The sequence below is a fragment of the Astatotilapia calliptera genome, chromosome 14 (assembly GCF_964374335.1).
Source record: "Astatotilapia calliptera chromosome 14, fAstCal68.1, whole genome shotgun sequence".
Classification (NCBI taxonomy): Eukaryota; Metazoa; Chordata; class Actinopteri; order Cichliformes; family Cichlidae; genus Astatotilapia; species Astatotilapia calliptera.
In genome coordinates, this window is record NC_137435.1 from 4,910,443 (window position 1) to 4,933,311 (window position 22,869).

General features: G+C 40.3%; 1 protein-coding gene across 5 annotated transcripts in view; it reads right to left on the minus strand.

The window, feature by feature from the left end:
- Positions 1-22,869, minus strand: part of pak4 (p21 protein (Cdc42/Rac)-activated kinase 4) — a 48,348-nt gene that overhangs the window by 17,181 nt on the left and 8,298 nt on the right. Inside the window, exons 2-7 of one of the 5 annotated variants that reach the window (XM_026191757.2) lie at positions 13,197-13,251; positions 4,084-4,311; positions 3,698-3,903; positions 2,240-2,444; positions 1,446-1,679; positions 762-1,220 (exon numbers count right to left, since the gene is read on the minus strand). In XM_026191757.2, the coding sequence (XP_026047542.1) occupies positions 762-1,220; positions 1,446-1,679; positions 2,240-2,444; positions 3,698-3,903; positions 4,084-4,284 (1,305 nt within the window). In that variant the 5' untranslated portion in view covers positions 4,285-4,311; positions 13,197-13,251. Of the gene's footprint in view, positions 1-761; positions 1,221-1,445; positions 1,680-2,239; positions 2,445-3,697; positions 3,904-4,083; positions 4,312-13,196; positions 13,252-16,906; positions 16,926-18,384; positions 18,660-21,191; positions 21,358-22,869 lie in introns of those variants that run through there. The other 4 variants (XM_080288574.1, XM_026191754.2, XM_080288575.1 and 1 more) reach the window with 4 other exon arrangements.

The following is a 22,869-nucleotide window of genomic DNA, read 5'->3' on the forward strand; positions in this document are numbered from 1 at the left end:
GAGCGTGAACCCCACAACGCTTCAGGCGGCAGCGCAGGCTGCTGAAATGTGTCTAAAGGCGACTTCTTACTTACTGTATTGGTTTTATCTTGACTCGAGTGTGGGGAGAGATTTCACGCATTTCCTACCACTCTGATGTATTAACATAAAAATCTGTGTTTGGAAAAATGCGCTGGTGTCAGGAAAGCATCAAATATTATTTTTAGATTTGAGACTATTAAAAAAAACAGATCTGTATGAACAGAGAAAGATCTAGTCTCCTCTCTGGTTCAGCCAGCTTTCTGAATGCCTCTGAAATACAAACGCAACATTTGTATTGACAATGTTTTACCGTGCTGATTAAACTGGGTTAAATTTTGATTGTTTATTGTGTTAAAAACATATCAAACTTCATAAATTTTAAATATACAAAAACATAATTGAATCTGACTGAGGATGCATTTTGGTTTTATTTAGATTTAACACAGTGTCCTAACTTTTCTGGGTTTGTACGTTTACCATGGACCCTTTTCAAAATAAAAGCCACCTAAAACCTCATACACTGCCTTGTGTAAATTTTTAAAAGTATATCAATTACAGATCTCCAGAGATCAGTGACCTCACAGCTGGTTAAGGCAATGGCCATCAGTGCAGTAAAAAGTGCAGAGGAAACGAGCCAACTGGAATAACCAAACGCTCTACATTCCCTACTTCTGTGTACTTTTTGCCATAATCTGGCATGTTAACTCTGACCTTTTTGAGTTACCAAACAGATCTTTTACCTCGTTGAAGAGGAGTTCTCTGCGCTGTTGTTTCCTCAGGTCCATCTTCTTCACGGCGACCAGTTTTCCTGTGGTTTTCATCGTAGCGATACACACAATCCCTGTGGAGCCCTCACCGATCTTAATGTAGTGATCCAAGTAGGTCCGCGGATCGCCCGGATCGACCACCATCTGCAGTGCCGCCCTGAACTGCTCATGGGAAACTCTCTGGGGTTCCCTCTGTGGTGAGCGGCCCTGAGGAGGAGCACCCGATGCAGCGGGCCCAGAGGGTACAGGGGGTCGTGGGGCTGGAACGTTGGGGTGAGGGGTGTGCGGGAGCTGGGAGGACTCGGGGGCCAGGATGGGGTGCGAAGAGTGATGAGGGTGTGGGTGGCTTATAGGGGGTTTGGAGCCAGAGGAACCTCGGACGGAGCCGCTAGAGGGGCCGTTCTGAGGTGAGGACTCATGGTGTCGACCCACCTGGAAAAGAGAGCCAAACTTAAGCACAAACTTAAATCTAAATGAAGCTTTTCTGTCACAACATCTTCCAACATCTCGTGAGGTGCACGAGTGTCAGGATTATTATGGAGCTTTGGTAACCGTCACAAAGAAAGCAGCTAAATCTGATCTGGAGATCTGCCAGCAGGCTCAGTTTAGACACGTCTGTGATTTTATCACTGGTTCCCTGAGGGTTCCCACCCCTACCTGTCCAGTGGGGCTGCGCCCGCCATCGCTCTCTGTCCGCGGGTATGTGTTAAACGGCCGAGTGGCTTGTTGAGCAGTTTTCATCACTCCCTCAGACATTGGCAGATTTGGGGTGCGTATGTTGGGTCCTGAGAGAGGCCTCTTGTCTCTGGGAGACTGAGGACTGCTGTCCCGTGCCACATAGCTGGACTTTGGCCTGTGGTCACCAGGCTGATCCCGCTGAGCCCCATGATCCTGAGGAGAGGGAAAAATCCAGAGAAAGTAAATTAATGGGAAGTACTCACGGAGAGACCGACAGAGAGGAGGTGCTTGTACTGCCTGTTACGCTTTTATTTTCTGTAATATTTAATATAAATGGTGAATGGAATTGCACTTACATAGTGCTTCTCTACTCTGAGCACTTAAAGCACTTTGTACTACAAGCCTCATTCACCCACTCACACACATTCATACAGCGTTTAATTCTGTGGCTAAGCAACTTCTATAAGAATCACTATTTTGCGAGAGTATGTGGGCTAAAGGAGCAAGGGGTCAAACTGAACCACAATCAACCTTTTGTTATAATGTTCATGTCAAACATGCCCAAATTTCCAATCATGATATCAGTGTGAAGCAAAAGGCTTCAGATTACTCAGTTTCAACATTTTTCCCCCTAATTTTGGATAAATGTGATGACGCCTTCTGTTTGTGAGGGGGGAGTCAATCAGAAGAAAACTGGGCAAGAACTGAGCATCAAACAGCCTTAAAAATAATAATACAGCTGTGAATGTGAATCTAGGTTCTTCGGTATCTACCTGGTCTCTGTCCCGAGGCCGTCTGTCTCTGTGAGGGGGAGGAGGGGGGCCTTGTCTGTCCCTCTGGGCTCTGTTGGGCTCTTGACCCCGGGGCTGCTGTTGGGGGCGGCCCTGGATCACCTCATCTGTCTGAGGAGGACGGACTCCGCGCTGACCTTGGTGGCCGGGGTCACCTCCGCTCTGCTGGTCTTGTCTGAGTCGGTCTCTGAAAATCACATCGACACAAATGTAAATACAGAACAGATTTATAATAACTTTATATTATTTCATTAATTTGCATTTCTCTTTTATTTTGCATTTTATTTATTTTCAAGTTGTTTCCAGTTGAGTTTTTACTGTTTGAAAATGTTGAGTTTTAGTATTTTTACTTATTACAGTTTATTATAGAGGGTGTTTGTCAGTTCAAAATAGATTTTATGATATAAACATAGCTTGCAGTGAAGACAGATGACTCACGGTCATGTTGACATGCCAAATCTGAATGAACAAAAGGACTGAAGCCTCATTAGGCAGGTTGTGTCAAGAAGAACGAAAGCAAAGACATTTACCGTACAGTTTTCTTTCTGTTTAATTATTTTTTGTAAACGGAGGTCATTTCAGTTAAGTGAAAAAAACTATAAAGGGGTGTGGTATACATTTTAGTTATCCCACCAACAAAGATGGAAAAGCAATTATCCGAAAGAAGATCTTGCACTTAAATAAAATACAAAAATAAAATAACACAAAATAAAAAAACACAGACAATATCTTTTTTTTTTTTCCTTTGCTGCAGATGTTTATTGAGACTGGGATGTCCACATGACTGTGCTGACAACCTGAAAAAATGCCACGTAATAAAACAAAACAAAAGATAAACAAACAGAGTAATCAAAAACTGAAACTTAACACAAAAACTACTTAAAATATAAAAGAACATTTATGGTAAGTACACAATATCATTTCAGTATAGTTTAGATTTCATGACAATTTACTAAGTTTCTTCACTCCTACTTAAGTAATCCAATACTCATGAGTAAGCTTTTTTTAGCTGGTCCTGAAAACATTTGGTGTGTAGGGAGTAATGGTGCCTTCCAGAGGAAGTCAGAATTGAAACACGCCCTTATCTCAGCCTCATCAACCCGAGTTAACAATCCAAAATGGTGGCAGTGAACGTAAACAGTATTAAAATATGTAAAACTTGTAATCTGTACTGCCACTGTTGTGCATTTGTGACTCACTAAATAAGCTATGGATAGTCCAGAGATTAGGATGCATCCATGAACGTGCTGCAGTGGTGTTTTGTTTTATGCTGTATTGGTAGCAATGGACGAATTGCTCTACCTTGCTAAGAAGCAAAACAAACCCTGCTTTTCCATTTTTTCGCACTCAACAGTTCCGGCATCCAACGTCCGAGGAATCTGGAACGAGGCAAATGTGCACGATTATCACTCCACGGGGAGCTGTAGTTCATCGTCTCACCTGTCTTGTCTGTCTGAGTAGTGTCTGTGTTGAGGATCTCCGTTCTCCTGCCCTCCACCTCCTCCTGAAGAGCTCGAGTCCCTGCGAGGGTGTGTTGGAGGACTCCCTCGCCGCAGGGAGTTGGAGCGAGTCACGGACATGGTGTCGAACTCATCCAGCAGCCATGTTAGAGACTCTGTTCCCATCCTGCTGCCGCGTACGATGGTCTGGAGATTTAAAAAAAAAAAGGAGGATGCATTACAATCTGTAAAGTTAGCAGGTTACAGGGCTGGCAGCGTGTGTTGTTTTTGTATAAAAATGACTGAAAACTACAATCACGAGAATATTTTAGATCGTCTATCACTAAAGAATCAGTATGATAAACTCAATCTCTGATTTTCGCTCACCTTTCGCGGTTCTACAGTAGTGATGATGGTCGCGTCGATAAAGGGTTTGGGCCTCTGCGCCGTGTCTTCGATGAGTGACTGCCATTGCCGCGGCAGCCCGACAAACTTCTGCTCCTGCTCGTCAAAGTCCGTGTGCACACGGTGCTCAAAGTTGGACGGAGCTGAGATCTGGATACGAGACTTCTTCTTTTTGGCAAACATGATGGCAGCTGTGGCTGAGCATCAGACCTGTGTGGAGGAAGGTGGAAAGGGATGAAGGCTAACAGAAAGTAACAGTAAGGAGAAAATGCAAATGTAAAACTCCCAAGTAAAATATGTCAAACACACATGCATGCTCACAGGCAGCGACGCTCAAAAACAACTGCTGTCAAGCTTTGAAAGTCACATCTCATTTAAGGGTTTTAGAGGCTGTGGATGAAGTCTTCTCAATGAATCACTTTCTAAAAGTCTCAATTTTCTTGTCATGGTTTTAAAATGCCTCGGGTTTAATTTGCATCGTATGTTTGATTAAGCTCCTTTTATCATGTGTTCTGTTTTACCTGTTCTTTAAACACTCAGTTATACCATTTGTTTATTTTAAGTTTTCTTTTTTCATTTATCATATTTAAAGCGCTTCTCTCTCTCCCCCATGTGGCTCTCTGTTTTATGATGAACCTGATGAAGTCCACAAACTGAAACCGGTCAGTCAAATAAAGGTGTTCTACACAGTAAGAATTGCTGGAGCTTCAAGCTCGGCAGAAGTAAACTCAAATATCAAACAGTTTCAAGAAATCTGCAGGTGATAACCGGGTGTTTCCTACCAATGTTACTATTAAGACAAAGCAAAAGTACTTTCAGTCAACTCTGAGAACACTCGTGCTTTTTTCTTAGCAGATATTTTTATTCGTAAAAAAGTATTTAAATCTTTGCTTTGCTTGTCAGTGTAAATTTGTGTGTTTTTGGAGAGACAGACTCAATTCGTTTTTAAAAACACGATTAGGCTGAAACAAACATACTAATCGAGTCATCTTTTGTTGTACTGCTTTGGCCTCTCGCAGACGTTAATCGAGAGTCAAATGATTCAAAATCCTGTTTCTTTTTAACCATTAATCAAATGTGATTTTTGGCCAGTTTTGGCAGCACTCGCGGCGTGTCACGTACATACTCTGTAGTGAGTCATTAACAGCTCACATTTTGCCAGATAAAACAGACAAATACACGATTCTGCACTTATCACTTAAAAATAATTGTGATTTCAACTTATCACCGTGTGCAAGTGGGAGGATGTCTCAGAACGCCCTTTATCTCATCCTGCAACATTTTCCTTTGAGGACTCATATTAGATGGCCATAAGACGACGAAATAAAGAAGTGGTTTTAATATTTTCGATATTTAACTTGTTGGAAGGACTGTGAGGCCCGACTCAGGGTTGACACTCGCTTTTTACTTCAGCTGAGGGTTCTGCCATCCTGCTCCCAGAAAAAGCCTCCACGTGTCCCTGATACTTGACAACATGAGCACAGGCCCACGTGAGGCTCAACAGATCGTGCAAGTGGAAAAAAAGCCATGTAATAAACTGGCAGTCAACAATGATGTTTTCTCATGTTTGACAGATGTCCACACTTAGCTAGTGACCTTAATAAAATCACCTGCTGTTGTGGTTGACTGAAACAAAAACCAGCATATGTTAGAAAACAGCAGTCTGGATCCAGTATGAAAAGAGCCACTCCCTGTAGTCAAGCAGGGGAATCAGGTAAAGCAGGTGACTGACAGGTGAGGTGGAGCGGCGTGCTCATTACATATTTAAAAAAGTCAAATCTGAAAAGTTCCCACCTCAGCGAAATCACCTGATGATTTTTTTTGATGTACTTAATGAAGCGGTGCAAAAAATGTTAAAATCACAGTAAATGTTTTCTGAACTACACAGATGTGCTGAACCAAATCAATTTTATACCCACTCCAAATATCACAATCTAAAAGGCTAAATCTTATTTTCTTCTGTGTGATTTTTGTTTCTGCGAACAACATTCAGCATCAGTCGTTGTGATTTGCTGCAAGCGATCCTCTGCTTGCATATAAAGACAGAAGGTAGAGCCTGATGGGTCCCTCTCAGCACTGGCATTACTCCTCACTGTCTTTTGCAGTTCTGGTTATTCATTATTAGTCGTGTTCATTATTAGTTTAGTTGAACAGTTTAAGTGATAGGGAAAAGTCTGAATCCAACAACAATCCAACAACCATCATTGTGTGGCTGGTTTGTGTACCATCACCACTCCGAGAGTCTATGACTAAGAAAAAATTCAGTTGTAGTATATTTATAGTAGGACAGTAAAATCTTACACGGCTTCATTGCACAAGAAGGATTCTGAGGATGTAATGACTCAGCTGGCTTGTTAAAAACAGCTGCTTTCTACAAAATACTGTGCTCATTCGCTCCATTTGCTCATGAAAAGAACAAAAAACAGGAGAAAGTCGAAAACAAAGTGATGAAAAAGATGCTGGGATGTAAGGATGGGGGGGATAGAGGGCGTGATGAGGCAATTCAGAGGGCGATCTGGGCGGGTCACAAGTTAACAGAGCATGAGTCATGTTGCTGAGCTCACAGGCTGCTGTGGTAATAAAGTCTTTCACAGCAGGAGCGTTTGAAGTGAAGTGAGACCCGCCTAGAAACACACTGAGAAATGAGAGGTTCAGAGCCAACGACGCAGCACAGACAGAGGACATCAGTACAGAAAAATAAATCAGGATCAACGTCGGCAAAGAAAAAACTAACTGTACCTACAAATAGGGCTGCTCAATTAATCGAATTTTAATCACGATTACGATCTGGGCTTTCAACGATCATTAAAAATGACTGAGCCGATTATTAGCCCCTCCCTCATTTATCCGCGACACCTTAAAGGCCGGTCCGTGAAAATATTGTCGGGCATAAACCGGTCCGTGGCGCAAAAAAGGTTGGAGACCGCTGATTAAGAGGACCCGAGGGAAGCTCGGAAAGCTAAGCAGAAGTTATTTGGAGAGTGACTGCCGTTGGTTGAAAAGAGAGTTTAAAAAAAAAAACTTCAGTGGTGTTGCACACTATTTTATATTATTTTTTTAAAGTCATTGTTAACCCTTTAAAGCCGGTCAGAGCTGCATGCTCCGTTTTGCGTAACTATTGTTAAATCCCTGTAGAACCTGAACCGTGTAAGCTAGTGCAATAATTTGTTTTGCATATGAAACCGGAGGAGCTGTACTTGCATCTTATGCCATCAGCTTGTCCTCGGTCACGGTTTCGTTCCACATATAGCTTTGCAAAAATTGCATAAAAAGCGCTTGCAGGAACAAAAACATAATATTCCAGAAACACGCTTTGCCGTTCCTATCAGCTGTTCGTAACACTTCCCACAGTGAAATGATGCACCTGCTGTTTTCTTTGCAAATTTGCATCATAGGATTGTTTTTTGTTTTTCCTGCAGTATATAAAAATTGGTGTATCTCCAAAATAAAACTATGAAGACACTCAAAATAAATTTCCTGTTGTTGTAAACTATTTTTTGCAACTTTATTGTATTTAAAGTTTTGAGGGATAAACCTCTTAAATTTCTCCAAGTAGAAATATATGTAAACAAAACAAAAGCGATTTTCAATATTTTTTGTAGTTTATTGCACTGTTTTGCAATTTATGTAATTACTATGGACTTAATGCATACATATTATTAAAATATGGGCTATAACAGTTGTATTGATGTATAGCAACTTGAAATGCTCCCACAAATGGCACTACAGCATGTAAAAAAATAATATAAGCTCTGGTGGACTTGGTTCTATAGTAGGTCTTAAAGGGTTAAATAAATATCGTCAAATAATCGTGATCTCAATTTCAGTGAAAATAATCGTGATTATCATTTTTGCCATAATCGAGCAGCCCTACCTACAAAGTACTCTAAGCATTTTAATGAGCACACAAAATGAAAATAGAAATAATCAAGAACTAAAGGAAAACCCAAGGACTAAAAAAAAAAAAAAGTATTCCAGTCAAATCTTAAAACCTCACTCGATTTGCCAGATGTGCGAAAGCAGCCGATGAATGGCGCAGGCAAATGTTAAATGATGGATCAAAGTAGAAATGCTCATGATCTTCAAATGTTCAATCATTAAGTTGATTGAACATTTATTTCTTGTTGACGGTTCCCTGTGTGCCAGGGATGAGCGGGTGCTGTAAACACAGGAGGTTCAGGTATCTCAGCATCATATTCACAACTGATGGGAAGATGGAGTGTGAGAAACCGGTGCAGCTTCCTCTTGGTCCTGTTGTTACTACAATATTTTATTAATAAATACCTTTTATTTTACCTACTTACGAAAATAAATTTTAACCTTAGCTTGATGCTTCCTTACACCCTAGGGAAAGACTCACAGTCTCTTCCTCCTAGTGAGGAAGAAAGTTTATTAATTCAACATTAACACTGGATCAGAAGTCAGTACCAGCAGATAATCAAAACCAAGGTATTGGTATCACATTTCAACTGGAAAAAGTCATGAGCTCCATTTAGTTACCCAAAAACGAGTCTGCTGGGTTAATCCTCAGAGTAGAGCTGGGCGATATGAGATTTTTTCATATCACGATATGTTTTTTTCATTTCAGGCGATAACGATATCTATCACGATATGAGCCAAATAACTATATTTGTAAGATTTAAATGTGCCGTTGCTCACAAGTAAAATGTGAAATAATCAGCAGCTTGTTTTTATTTAAATATTTATTTCCCATAATAAGTTCAACAGGGTAGATGTACTTAAGGAACATGAGACTTTTTCAGATAAATAAAGGCAAATATTGCAAACTACACAAAAGGCAGCCGCTAAAGCGTTTAAGTTTCAAAATAGAACAAACGAAACAGACTAAATTGTCAATTCCACTTAGAAACAAAATATTAATTCTAAAAATAAATCTTAGTTTGTTTTACAGAAGAACAGACAAAACTGACTAACTTTTGTCAATATCAAATAAACTGAGAACTAAAAGGAAATTCTCAATCTCTCCTTGTTGTATAGCTTAGCTTTTCAAACAGTTTTAACAGTTACTTTAGTCTGACAAAAGCCGAATGACGAATTAGCGCTTCCAGTCAGAGACTGAGGCTACGTCCACACGTACACGGGTATTTTTGAAAACGGAGATTTTCCGTTTTCGTTTTAAAAAATAATCCCGTCCACACACAAAGGGAGAAATGAAGGAAAACGCTGCTATGAACATGCCAAAGCAGCAGGTGGCGCTAGATTCCTAACCGTGCAGAAATATTGGCCAATCAGAAGTCTAGAAGCCTCGGTGGGAAAACGTAAACAAAGCTGGGGCATAGAAGCAGAACCGAGTCGTATGTGTGGAGGGACAGTAACTGTGTGTATATGTAAGCATTTAAACACTGCAGAGAGTAGAATTAACAGTAACAGTATTGTAGAAATTCATTTCACCGAAACAATAACGTGGCGCACAGTGTGATGCATGCACCAGTTTATTGTATTTCCAGACTTGCTTTCGGCACAATTTACAGTGCACGCTACTCTGTTTTCTGTCAGACTTGAAATAGCCGAAATACCTTCACACTACGGACCTTCTTTGGCTCTTCCGTTCGACAATCTCTCCGGCACTGGAACCATCATCTGTTTTCTCTTCGGTCACGCTCGGTTGATTTTTCTAGTCGGCACACTCATTTCCTCCATTACGCGCTGGCTCCATTACCCGCTGGCTGCTTCCCAAACAAACACACGTGCGGCTTGGCACTTGTGCTGTACGTAACAAGTCACGCGACGTGACGCTGCGGCTGTGATTGGTTCGGCTCTGCGCTACTTAATTTGGATTGGCTGACCTTTTTTTTTTTTTTTTTTTTTTTGAGGACAAGAGCGGCGAGGTCTATCGCGATAGCTTAATTTCTCTATCGAGTAAAAGTTATATCGCGATACATATCGTTATCGTTCTATCGCCCAGCTCTACCTCAGAGATCGGGTGAGGAGCTCGCAGTAGAGACACTGCTCCTTTGTGTCAGAAGAAACAAGCTAACGAGGTCCCGGGGAGGTCTAACTAGGAGAGACCCTGAGGTAAATCCCAAACTTGCTGAAGAGATTATATATCATCTGGACTGGAAGCACAGCTATAAAGGAACTGGAAACTATTGTCCGTTTCCCCCTCCCTTCGACACCTGCAGAATAACCTCTAGGATATCTGTCAAGAACAGCATGATACTAGCTACCAGAGGTCAGACAAGTGAAGCAGGAAACAAGAGAAACATGAAAGACAAGAGATGATTACAACCATCAAAAAGCCATGTATGCAACTCATGACAAATATAAACTTCAATGAATTTGAGTGGGAACTCCGAGCAAGCTTGCCTCCACCAGTGTGTGAATGTGAGAGTGAATGAATAGTGGAATTGTAAAGCGCTTTGAGGGCCCCGAAAAGTGCTATATAAATGCAATCCATTACTATCATTATTATTAAGTCACAAGTCTATGACAAGTATGCAGTTATTTAAGAGAGGTTGAGGTAGGTGAATTCCCAACACAGTCAGATGGGATGCAGCAGATCTTAAAGCCGACAGCTCCTCACATGTGGTGCATATGAGAACGGTTAGTAAACGAGCGTCATGTGTTTTGCCTCCCTTGCACTCTATCCAGGAAGCTTCCCCTTAAAACAAACCAAGTATTTCCAGTAATATGAACGTGTCTGAAAAAGGCTATTTCCTCTTGATAGGATAAAAAATCTAATGAAATGAATGGTAGACAGATCAGCTGTGATTTATATATGCAAAGCTGTTCTCTCAGTTTTCTAAACAGGATTATCAAAGACAGATTCCATTGGAAAAGAGATGAACTAAGATGAAAACAGAAAGAGATACAGACTCATTACCAGTTCATACTGTAAATAAGAACCAAGCTTTAGAGAAAAGTAAAAAAAAAAAATTATTTAAATTAAACTCTGTTCTGTATTTCTATGAAATAATTTTCAGTGCTCAGTGAAATCTCACAAATAATCAAATAATTTAAGTTTTTCTATATTTAGTCAATATTTCCTTGCTTTAAATTCAAGTATTTTTCCTTCATCATCTCTTATATCAACAACCATTGAAGTTACAGGACAACTATAAAAATGTAAACTGTAAAGGGAGATCCATTTTCAAAGGTCATTAACCTATTTTTTTATTCTCTTCTACGAATTTTAGTGACATCTGTACAAGAAGCGCTTGTTATGTTTATGTCTCTGTATGAATGACTGGAGAAGGTCAGGAGGAATTAGATTAGAAGTCTGTCGCTATCACCATTTCCAAACGCTGATTCAGTTCCTAAAAGTAAACAAATACAAAATGGTCCAAATTTCTTCAGCTCCAATAAAATGATCACTTCAGGAGTTAGTGATGTTGGACTAGCTAACTACAGAGCTGTGGTTAGGCTAATATCAACACATCAGAACAGGAAAGTGGGATGAGGGTTAAACTGTCCTCAATAAAAGTTCCTGTTGAGGGTCCCTGATGGACAAATGCTGTCATTAATATGTTGCTGTGTGGTTTGTTTTACTCGGAAGCTTATTGTCCACACTGAAAACTGTGAGACCTACTACGCATGAATACTGATCACAAAACTTTTGAGGGGCCGAGTAACAGTTTTTGGGAGCTCGCCTCTGTTCAAATAACACGACATGAAGAACTGCAGAACCTTAAAATACGAGAAACAGAGTCAACAAGTCAGCATTTCACAAGCAGACAGGGAAAGCTAACACTGGTGCTAATGCTAATAATGCTAAAAAACAAACAACAGCATCTGGAAGTCATGTGTGACAACAGCCACTCTTATTGCTTTAGGTTTAGTGAGCAAAGCTGAAGCATGCAGACTTTTTTTGACCAGATCAAAAAATTTAGCTTCACACTTGAACACATATTCAGTTTTTTCCCTGGAATCCCCACCCAGCTCCCAACTCTGGATTTAATTCCCATTAGCAGAACTGACTCGCAGCTGACTTGCAACAGCACAGTTACAACATGGATGATAAATGCCTCTTTCCAGTTATAATGAGTCTGGTGACAACAGGGAGAGGAGAATAAATCACCACAGAGGCCTATCATTAGTGTTTGGGCTGAGACACCAAAACAGTCAGTCAATGCATCTGAACTGAAAGGAACTGAAAGAAAGCACTGCCTAAAGGAAGGATAAAAAGTTATGACAAAAGACTGAGGAGGATTACTACACTACAGTAACACAAACCTTATACTCCTACATTTAAATACAAACAGTTATCTGACTGATTAAGTTGTAATATACAACAAAGCACAGGGGCCTGTTACATACAGGAAATCAGTACAAAAAACACATGTGAGGGCTGATAATGACATTGAGCATCTCATATTTGTGGCGGTCTGGCCTTGAATCAAAGAGCCCTGCGGCTTTCAAATCCTCTGCTTTTTCTTTCTCTTGCATTTGGAAATATGCGGAGCTCTGAGCCAAATGGCTGTGGGTAAAAAACAAGATTTTACTGCGGCCTTCAAGAGCCAAGAAATGATAAGATTCATAAGTAACAAAGGCCGAGTGGCAAACAGTAAACAGATTATGGAGCTCTGACCTCAGAGATCCCGTTTGATTTGAGAGCAAACCTTCTTCTCTCACAGGTTGCTTCACTGTTGCATGAACAAACCTAAGTGTGTGGGCGCAAAGACAAAGTTTACATGAAAGGACAAGTGAGTCCAGGCATGCAGTTCAATCAGGAGATGATAACTGCACAAGCCTGTCAGGACAAAATAACAACAGAGATGAGTCAGTAACTCATTCATCCCAGCACACAACACAGAATGAGCGTGTTAAAAACGGTCCATTCAAGTGCACTAACCTGAAGAATAACCAGGTACATTTTTGTTTATCAAACAGCCAAAATTGATGGAAAAATACTACTACTGTTATGTAAGGGGATACAGGCTCACTGCCTTAACCCACACTTTCTGTTATATATGATCAGTGAACAGCTGATTTGACTGGATCTGAACTTAAACTAAATTACAAGACAGACAGCTGACAGCCTGCCAACACCTTAGCTACGCGCTGCCAAAATCAGACCAAAGGAGAAAACTCCAAAGACAAAGGTGAAACCATGAAAGATTGTTCCTCATCTTCACCTTTTGAAATCTTTAACTTCCTCTTGACAGATTTTGTTGATGGAAGGATCTCCTCCTGTCACAGAGACACGATCTGAATTAAACTGCAAGTTTCAGCTTTAAGAAAGGGGTCAAAATAACAACAACAACAAGAACATAAATATAATTAATGAAAAAAAAGACTGTTTATCCTTTTTTCATGAATGCTGGAAGACAAAGTCATAAGTGACAATTAAAAATTTTTGTTATACTATTCATAAAAGGTCTCAAACTATTGGCACAAAAATAAGTATGCTTGTTAGTAAAAAAAACATTTTGCTGAAGTTGCATTTTTCTTTGCATATTTCTTTAACATCTTGGCCTATAAAAGCCCACTGATCTCAAAACAAACACATAAATTAATGTGTTTGGAGACCAAACCAGACACCACTCTTCTAGCTTTTACTGTTTAAAAAAAAGTTGAAATAGAGAATACAGAAAATATATAACAGATATGAACTTCAACCAGAGGTTAACGTAACTAAGTGACTGAATGCTCTGCATAATTTAGCAGCCAAGCGGGGTTTTTTTGCAGAAGTGAGTAAAAGTTTTAACTGAGCTTAGTTTGAAAAGCAATTTCATTGTATGCAAGTAAAATCTGCCTAACAAGCTTTTCGATATAACGATATATATCGGATGACGATATAAAAACATCTATCGTTTCATTTTACGCTATCGCTTGTTTCGTGGCGTCGCAAAATAAACGTTTACGGCAATATTTTTTCATCGTTTTGATGGTCACTGTAGTGGCTATTTTAATTTCTTAAAGTTCTCTCTTTCTTTTATATTTAATATAACCACACTACTGACAGACAAGCGCCTGTTTTTATGCGTTGTCGTTAGCAACAACGACGGTAAAACCATCGCGTGTCCGCTGGTTTAGTTTACACATAAACCTTTCACAATAAAGTTCAAGATCCTTTTGAGACTTTTCAAAATAAACTGAATCACGTGAAAGAGTATGAAGGGTGTTTACAGATGAGAAGCCAAAAAGAGCCCCAGGTGCTAAAAAAATAAACCATACACTCAAACGTTGGAACAGGCTTTTCCCCGCAGCACGCCGTGTAATAAATACTCACAAAGAAAACGGCATGCATCGTTTCATGCATCAGTTAAAACATTCGACTCCAGCTACACGACGCCCAGCTGGAAACACTTCACGCAAGTGGAGCTGCCCGAGATTCACAGAATTTACAGAAAATGTTACATTTTTGTGATTTATATCGTTATCGATGTCTTATATCGGGATATGAGATTTTGGTCAAATCGCACAGCCCTATTTGATCAGAGATCTGAATCACTCCAAAACAATCTCACATGTGCAAATGGATTAAATAAACTGGACAACTAACATCTAGGCAGCACATGGTGCGGTCATAAATATTTGTCCACCACCACAGTTGACTTTAAAACAAAGTCCAGACTTTCTGCATCAACTGTTTAGGAATTACACAGGCCCAGTATTTCTGGACCTGACTGTGGCTGGCACAGCTGGGCTGGACAGGAAGTGTCCTGCTTGGTTGAGCTCTTGATTGTTTGGTTGTCACAAATAGGCAAAATGGGACAGGACTGCACTGCATCACCCCCTCAAACATCTATAATTTGTCCTCTCTGAGCAAAACAAGCACATCCCTCCCTAAACACAACAATCAGTGTAGTTACAGCTCCCCTGTATTTTCCCCTCCCTCCTACTGCAAACAAAAAAAAAAAATCCATCTCTCACCATCCTCTCGCCCCACCACCCGCCATTTAGCTCTCAATCTGCTCCCAAAATTCCCTTCAATATCTCCATCTCCCTGTTCTCCTTTTCCCTTTAAGCGTTTTCCATCTCCTCCCCCTCCTTAATTTAACCTCCTCTGCTGTATGCCTGGCTGAACCGTGAGAAAGCCTGTCTGGTCAGTGGGGCAGAGCCGGGCTGATGAGCTCTGGACGAAGCTGCTGTCCTCCGGCCTGTTTCACGTATTGTACATTATGGGTGGTCTGCACTCTGAGAGACATCGAGAGGCGGTGTAATGACGGGGACCGCACTATGAAAGGCTGCTTCTGAACTGGCACCAGATCCAAATATACAGTACACAGAGGGATTTGTTAGGAATGATCCCTCTGATTGTACTGCAGACATACGTTTGATGTGGCTCTATTTAACTTACAAATGTCTCTCTTCTTCTCTCTTTCTATAAACAGCATCAGTTGGCTAAATGGCAGTCACAGTCCATTTATGATGGAGCAGTATGAAAAGCCTGATTTTTCAGTGGTTATTTAAGATAAAGCAAAATCTTAAATAGCACCTGAAACAGATTTTAGGTTCAAGTCTTCCTGATCAAAGGAAAATCACAAGGACTTTGATTTTTAAGAAGTTACTGAGTATAAAATGCATTTCTTTTCATCATAAATAACACAGAAATGTCTATTTTCCTTTTAAATCAGGTAGCAGCGACTCTTTGCCTATATGTGAAACATTCGTACCATTTTCAGTTGGAAAGATACTATAAAGTTAATTTTTATTAGTATTATTCTTTTCCCCTCTAAATTTAACTAAAGCTATCAACAGGGTGTGAAGAAACAGCCACTATGACTTGAGGAGATATCAAGAACAGATATCAAGTACAACCACGCACTAGCACTTTGCTGCACTTTGATGCAATACCAATTTGCACCACAAGATAGTGAAACAAGGTAATGCCATCATTATTTAAGCAGTCAAATCATTAACACATCATTCTATTTAAGAAAATGCAAAGCCTCCCTGAGATGAAAACAGAAGTATAAAAAAAAACAACAACAACAACAACAACCCAGCAACACATATCTGGAAACATCACCAGAACTACAGGTAAAACACTGCCACCCGCCAGTGGATGTTATATTTTATTGGCATAATTAGTTAAGGACACCTGCTCTGCATGCATTACAGTTTTTTCCCCTCCAAGCTAATTGTTTTTCTCCATTCAGGCATACCTCACATAGCTAACTTTCTAAGGATGCACTTACAGCACTCAGGTGTTGATAAACTTCAGAAAGTCAAACTATATCTTTAAGGCAGCGTTATAAATTAGACTATTATGCCAAGTAGCACAGATGTTCATCACCCCATGTAGTAACTTGTTAGTCAGTGACCTTCCTGCAAAGAAACCAGTATTGTCATTTTCACCAACTAAAGACTAATATCTATTTTCATTAATAAAACACTTAAAAATAAGCAGAAATTCAGATATAATGATGTATAACAATGTCACAATCTCGCTGGCTTTACCAAAGAAGGAAAAAGTGCCGCAGTTAATAAATTCTGAAAATATGAAAGTTACATTTGCAAGTAAGACCATTCAGTTTTGCTAATGTGGAGTAAAAAAGTCCCTCAATCTATAACAAAAAACCCCTCAAACAAAAAAAAACTTACAAATAATTAGATATCAGATCAGTTCTGTACATTTTTATTTGGTTTTCACAAGTTTGAAGGCCCCTTCAAATATTGCTGACCTATCTTAAAGCTGTTGGACCGTGGGAATATGTTTAATTAAAGCACAGGAACTCTCATGTTTACATGAAGCCACAATGACTGATAAACGCTTTAAATTTAACAGCCAGGCACATTTTCTAGGGCTGAGGTATTAAATTATCTCTAAATGATACCTGGTAACCTGCCAATGCAAATGGTGGAGTACAGAGTTGCCAGGCAAGAACAAAAAACTCACCCGAATGTTTGTCAGGCGGAAATTTCTCACGCCTTGTATCACCAAAGCTGAATACACAGGTAACAACTCTGGAGTGAGATGGAAAACAGAGGGGGGTTTAAAGAGTGAAGCACCAGAAAGCGAACTGCAGGGTTCTGATTACCTCTGCTGTTTGCTGGTAGTTGTCACTGTTGTTGTGGTGTGCTTTCATTAGCTTTCTTCTGCAGAATCAGGGCTGATAACTAATAGCCTGTACTCTCACTACTGCACACACACACGCACACAGATAGAGAGAGGACAGTACTTCTCTGCCAAAGTTTCTCAGATTTACAAATGCAGTGCAGAGACACAGCACACTCTGTGACCTTGGAGCTCCTGACTGCTCTCACAGCGTCAGTCTGTTCATAACACGGAGTTTATATACGACAGTCTAAACTTCAGCATCACCGCAGGGGCCAACAGAGGTGTTGAACATGCACCTATTATTGTAGCACTTTTTGCCCTCCAGAAAGCAGAATAAGTGGCTGAAATGCACAAAACTCCATACAACCCTGAGACCATGACTGAAACAGGTTAATACAACTATTATTAAGGCTTTTCATGCTTCTCTTTCAGAGAAGTAAGATCAGGCTCTGAGTCCTGGACAAATTTTAAAAAGAAAGAAAGAAAATAAATAAATTATAATTCCAGTTGAAAAATGCATAGGCAGCTGGGTTACCTTTCTCACCAGAAATCCCGCACTTCCCTGATATTTTTGGCTATGTGATAGAGAAAGAAGCATTTTAAACTTAAATATAAACCCCCACTTGAAAAAAAGCCTTAAAAATCACAGTCCCACTGAGCTTCCTGCAGTGGAAGGCCTAAATGGTTTACATGTGGGAAAAACTGCTTATCCTGAACCTTCAACCTAAATTTTATTACAATTACAGTTTTATTACTCATTATTTTACCCCTTGTGAAGGAGCCTAATATTTTTTTTAAAAATAAAAATAAAACAGTGCTAAAATTATACTTGCACCTCACGTTTTGTGTTCAGGTCCCGCTAAACCAAGCTTCCTCACAACTCTTACCACAAACACAGGTTCACAATGAATCGCCATCCTCCCCCTCTTATCTCCATGTGTCACCAACACTTGTGCAGAGAAAGACACATGAGTGGGACAGCGGGGTCCAGCAGCTGTCCTGACAGCCGCAAACATGAGCGGTGAGCAACAGGTTTGAATGGGAGCAGCGGGTGGTGTGTGTGTGGGGGGGAATCATCCCTTGCTGCTTGCTTTCTCACTGCCCCCCTCCCCTCCTCACTAGGCAAACAATAAAGTTATTATGCTTTTTTCCTGACTCACAGTTAATCCACGCGGGTAGATTTCAACAACAGAGTTTCGTTGTTCGGATTAACTTTCCAGCGCAAACAACCCAGCGAGGAGCTGCGCGCTTATTCAGTGGCTTTCCACGCGATAAACGTAAAATTTCACACGCCGTTCATAGCGGAGGATACTCACTTTAAAGCACAGGTACTCCGTTTATCCAGCAGGAAACACTATCCACCTGATCTCATGTCGGAAACGCAGCGGAGGACGAAGGGAAAGCACACGGAGAGGATCCCTGCAGCAGCCGCAAAGTTACTTCCGCGGAGAAATCCAGCTCAGCTCCGCGGAGCGCCTCTGTGTCTTTACTTAAAGACACAGCGAAGTGGACACGAGTGAAGACACTCAGCGCCAGCGTGAAAACACAGACAAACACAGGAACGCTGTAGCTCCCGGCCGTAAAAACTCAAAATGCGTCGCATTCCTATGGTTTCAGCAAACCCGGCCCAGTATCATGACGTCACGGGGAGAGAGACGGAGAGAGGGAGGGCGAGATTAGCACGGGTAAGCTCGAATCTATTCACAACTTTATGTCCTGCCTGCTTTTAAATAAAAGCTGTTAATGTCCCTTTTTTCTTCCACTCCCACGCTTTCCTTCCTGTCACACACACGGAATCTGCTGTCACAGGTGTTGTTACCTGAGTTGTCACGTGATGCAGAAGCCCTGTCATTCAAGGAACCCTGAACTGAAACATCGAGGATTTTTTTTCCAACTTTAAGTATTTTGTTTTTTACCCATAAACACTTCAAAGTTTAATCTGTAACAAATATCTTCTTTTGTCCACCTTTATTGTTCATCATTTAAAATACCAACAGTTTCAAATAGTAAACTATGTGGTATTTATTAGTGAAACCATAGATTAAATGTTGGTAATTGGTTTGCCTTTATTACTGGATTCCTTTAACCGCAGTCATACCGGTTAGAGCTGAAACTGGGCAAGTGCTGTCATAATCAGAGTGACATCATGTGACAGCACAGGTAACGATATGCCTGTGGCGGGAGATTCCTGAAGTGTGACAGAAAGGATGACAGGATTTCTATTGAGGATACTTTGTGTGCCATATCTTTATGCTAAGGACCTGTAAAATCACAAATCATTGGTCAGTGAGTATTACCTGCTTTTGCCAGCCTTTCTGAGTATAATGGATTAAAATGAACTACTGTTTGGCTCCATAAAATCAAATCATAAAACCCCCTAACAGCTAATGGGACGAAGAAGAGCTGGAATCAAGTTACAGTAACATAATTTGAAGACCTTATCATGAAGTTCTACAATTTCACTTACTTTTCTCCAGGCCCTCTCCTTTCTCATCCTCTCTATTTAAAAGTGAGGTTGAACTACACAGCTCCATCTTCCCACAAAAGTGGTTCAAAAAGAATCAAAATGAAGTAAAATATTCAAAGCTGAACTATACTTGTGAAAAAAAAGGAAACGTTTAAATCTCAGATTGGATTTGATGAATGAACTATTCAATTAAAAAAAAAAAACAGCCACCAAGAAACCAAAATCATCAATCCTTTTGGTGGGATTTTGAGTCCAGCCCTCAGGGTTAAAATTGTTCAAGTGTTCCTTTAACCGTTTTTTAGCATTATATTTTTAACTCAGGCAAACAGATTCGCCCATGTTCACATCACATGAAGCTGAAGTTCACCTCAGTCTGCCTCATTGCAAAGCTACTGTGTGCAGATGTGCTGTGTGAAAACTTGGCCTTGTGTTTGGTGTCAACACAACATACAGTCACATGGAGTCACAACTAATCTGTTTATTTACTCAACTAATCAATAAGGTATTAGTTGTGTTTATTGTAAATCTATAGTTTGAATGATGTTTGAGCCCTAAAATGGATTCATTTACTCTGAAATACCAAGTAAAGTTAAAACAAAGGATGAATGATGAGCTATTTCCTGGCTGAAACATTTTTAGGTCTTTCTGTTGTTGTTTGTTGTCACATGACAATATGAGTCACTCTGGCATGGCAGGACCTGCCAGTACGGCTCAAATTAGTGCTGTCCAGCCTGCTATGAAATACCACGTCTGCCTGCTAATGTCAACAGAACCATCAACACATGGAGGACTCGCGGAGGCCGAGTATGTCAAGACTACATGATGAAACACATTATCTTAGACTCAAAAATCTTGCCAATGTATTGTGTTAACATCGCTGCTTAAAAACACGTTTAAAAGCTGCTCATAGAAAAATTGTGATATGGTTGCTTAGTTTCAAAAGAGGGAAATAAACAGATTTCAGGGCGAGAACACAAATGGGCAAATCTTTGACATTGAAAGAGTAAAAAGATAAAGACAAGTTTGTCATGAACACTGAGAGGCCCACCTCATTGTTTATCATGTTATTTCTTTTATGTATATGTTTTTGGAGTTTCTAGTCACAACTACTCTACAGGTTTATGCCCTTGACAGGTACACAGTTTACTTTTTTAAACAGTTTTTTCCTCCATGACTTCACAATGTAACTCTAATTTAGATAGTTTGGAAGTAGATTATTTTGTGCATTCTGTAGTATCAGTGCAGAGCTAAGAACAATTAAATCATAAAATTATAAGGTGTGTAGTTTAATAAATACTCAATTGCCAAAAGGTTGATTCCGTTGATCTGGACGCAGCATGTTCAGTGGGAGAAACGCTTCGTCACTCATCCAAGTGACTTCTTCAGTCTCAGCTGACTGCAGGTTTCCCCAGTCTTATAAACAGTACATTTGCACAGTAACTGAAACTAGCCCACTGAAGGAACAACGGGCTGTGAGGTCAGTTCCTTGATCATTAACATGCAAATTGTCATGACCATTGATCAACAACCACTGATCACAGGGAAACCTGCAGTCAGCTGAGACTGAAGAAGTCACTTGGATGAGTGACGAAGCGTTTCTCCCACTGAACACACTATGTCCAGATCAACACAATCAACCTTTTGGGATTTACTTACCTGGATGATTTAGCATGCATCAAGACAATAGTCCGTTGGCTGGTTCATAATAATATGACCCATTTATCCATCAGAATACAAGATCAGTTTATATCAGGAGTTTCTCAGAGTGCTGTGAAGCCAACGCTTTATCAGCTTTCCAACAGACTACAAAGTGTCAGCCTCCATAAGGATAAGGCACATTCCTCAGAGAGTAAAAATACAGCAGGAACTAGTCCACTCAACGTATCAGATCCAGGAACATACAAACCTGCCAATCCCGACGGCAACTTCAAACAAAGCATGCAGTGTGGCAGCCAATGAGGGCTGACTTCCAGAGGCAGGTTGTGGAATGTGGAAAGGTCAATGATAAAGAGATAGAGCGCTACATGGAGCACACCAGCTAGCTCCCAGCACACACACACTGTGAACACGAGCTAGTTTGGCTGTGAACTCACCTGAAGGACCTTTGCTCATTAAGCACATACTGACAAATGCAGAAGTACTGAGGTTTATGGAAGCTTAGTTTAGGAAAATTTAACCTCGTTCCAACGTCATGAAAATTTTTCATTAAGACCACCAGATAAAAAAAAGAAAAGAAAAAATGAATCCAGGATCCTTCTGGATTCAGAAGGATAGCTGGATCGGGATTAGTCTGTGGTATTTTCTTTTTAACATTAAGATGATCTCTATTCACATCTCATCTGCATTTGTGAAGATATGACACAAAATGTCCAATTTAGCCTCATCTCATCGTGGTGAAGAAGACTAAAAAAATTCCGGAATCCCGATCAACTATGAAACTTAATCCAGTTCAGCCAAGACCCTCCAAGCAAAAAACACTAATCCAAACCTTTTGAGTAATCCTAATAAACAACCAACCACACTTATCATCACCAATCAATATTAGATTATTTTTTCACTAGTTATGTTGACATTTTATTTACTTATGCATTATTACTATTATTTTATTAGTATTATTTTTTGTTTATCGAATTATCAGAAATAACAGAAAAATTAAATGAATGATGTAAATTAAGTTAACGACTTATTGCCTTTACTGCACCAATCATGCTCATGTTTGTAGTCGTCCCCCAACAGGTCAATCCTGATTATGTACCAGCTGCCTAAAACTTTGTTGCAGAGGGCCTTACACTAACTCTTCTCCCCAATTGCAGCAGGACGTGACAAAGAGCCTGCAGGGTTGAACCACGCTGCAAACTCCTGAGAGCCCAAACTATCGAGCACCTGCAGTACAGACAGCACTGATGTTTGTTGACTTAAGCTGCAGGACTAGCTGAGAGATAAGAGATCGCCACACACAAAAACACTGCTTACTAACAACTAGTCTGACAACCTGGAGTGGCTTCTTAAGTTTTTTAAGAATGTTGTGTTTTTCTTTGAGACTCAGCAAGCACGATAGTTCTGCTTCAACTACTCTCATCATAATTTGCTACAGTCCTATCAACAAAAGCGTTGTTTCAGTGTTAGAGCTGTGTTAAACATTGAGGTATAGTGTAAAGCATGTGACTCAGAACAGCACCATCATTACATAATGACGACATGTTGTGGAAAACAGAGGCAATGAGATGATGGTGTGCTGAAGAAGCCAAACTTCATGCCAGTCTGCTCTTTCTTTAGCGAGGCCGGCTTTCATCTGATCCAAGAATTACGGTCTACCGGAGAGAGCCGCCCGCCA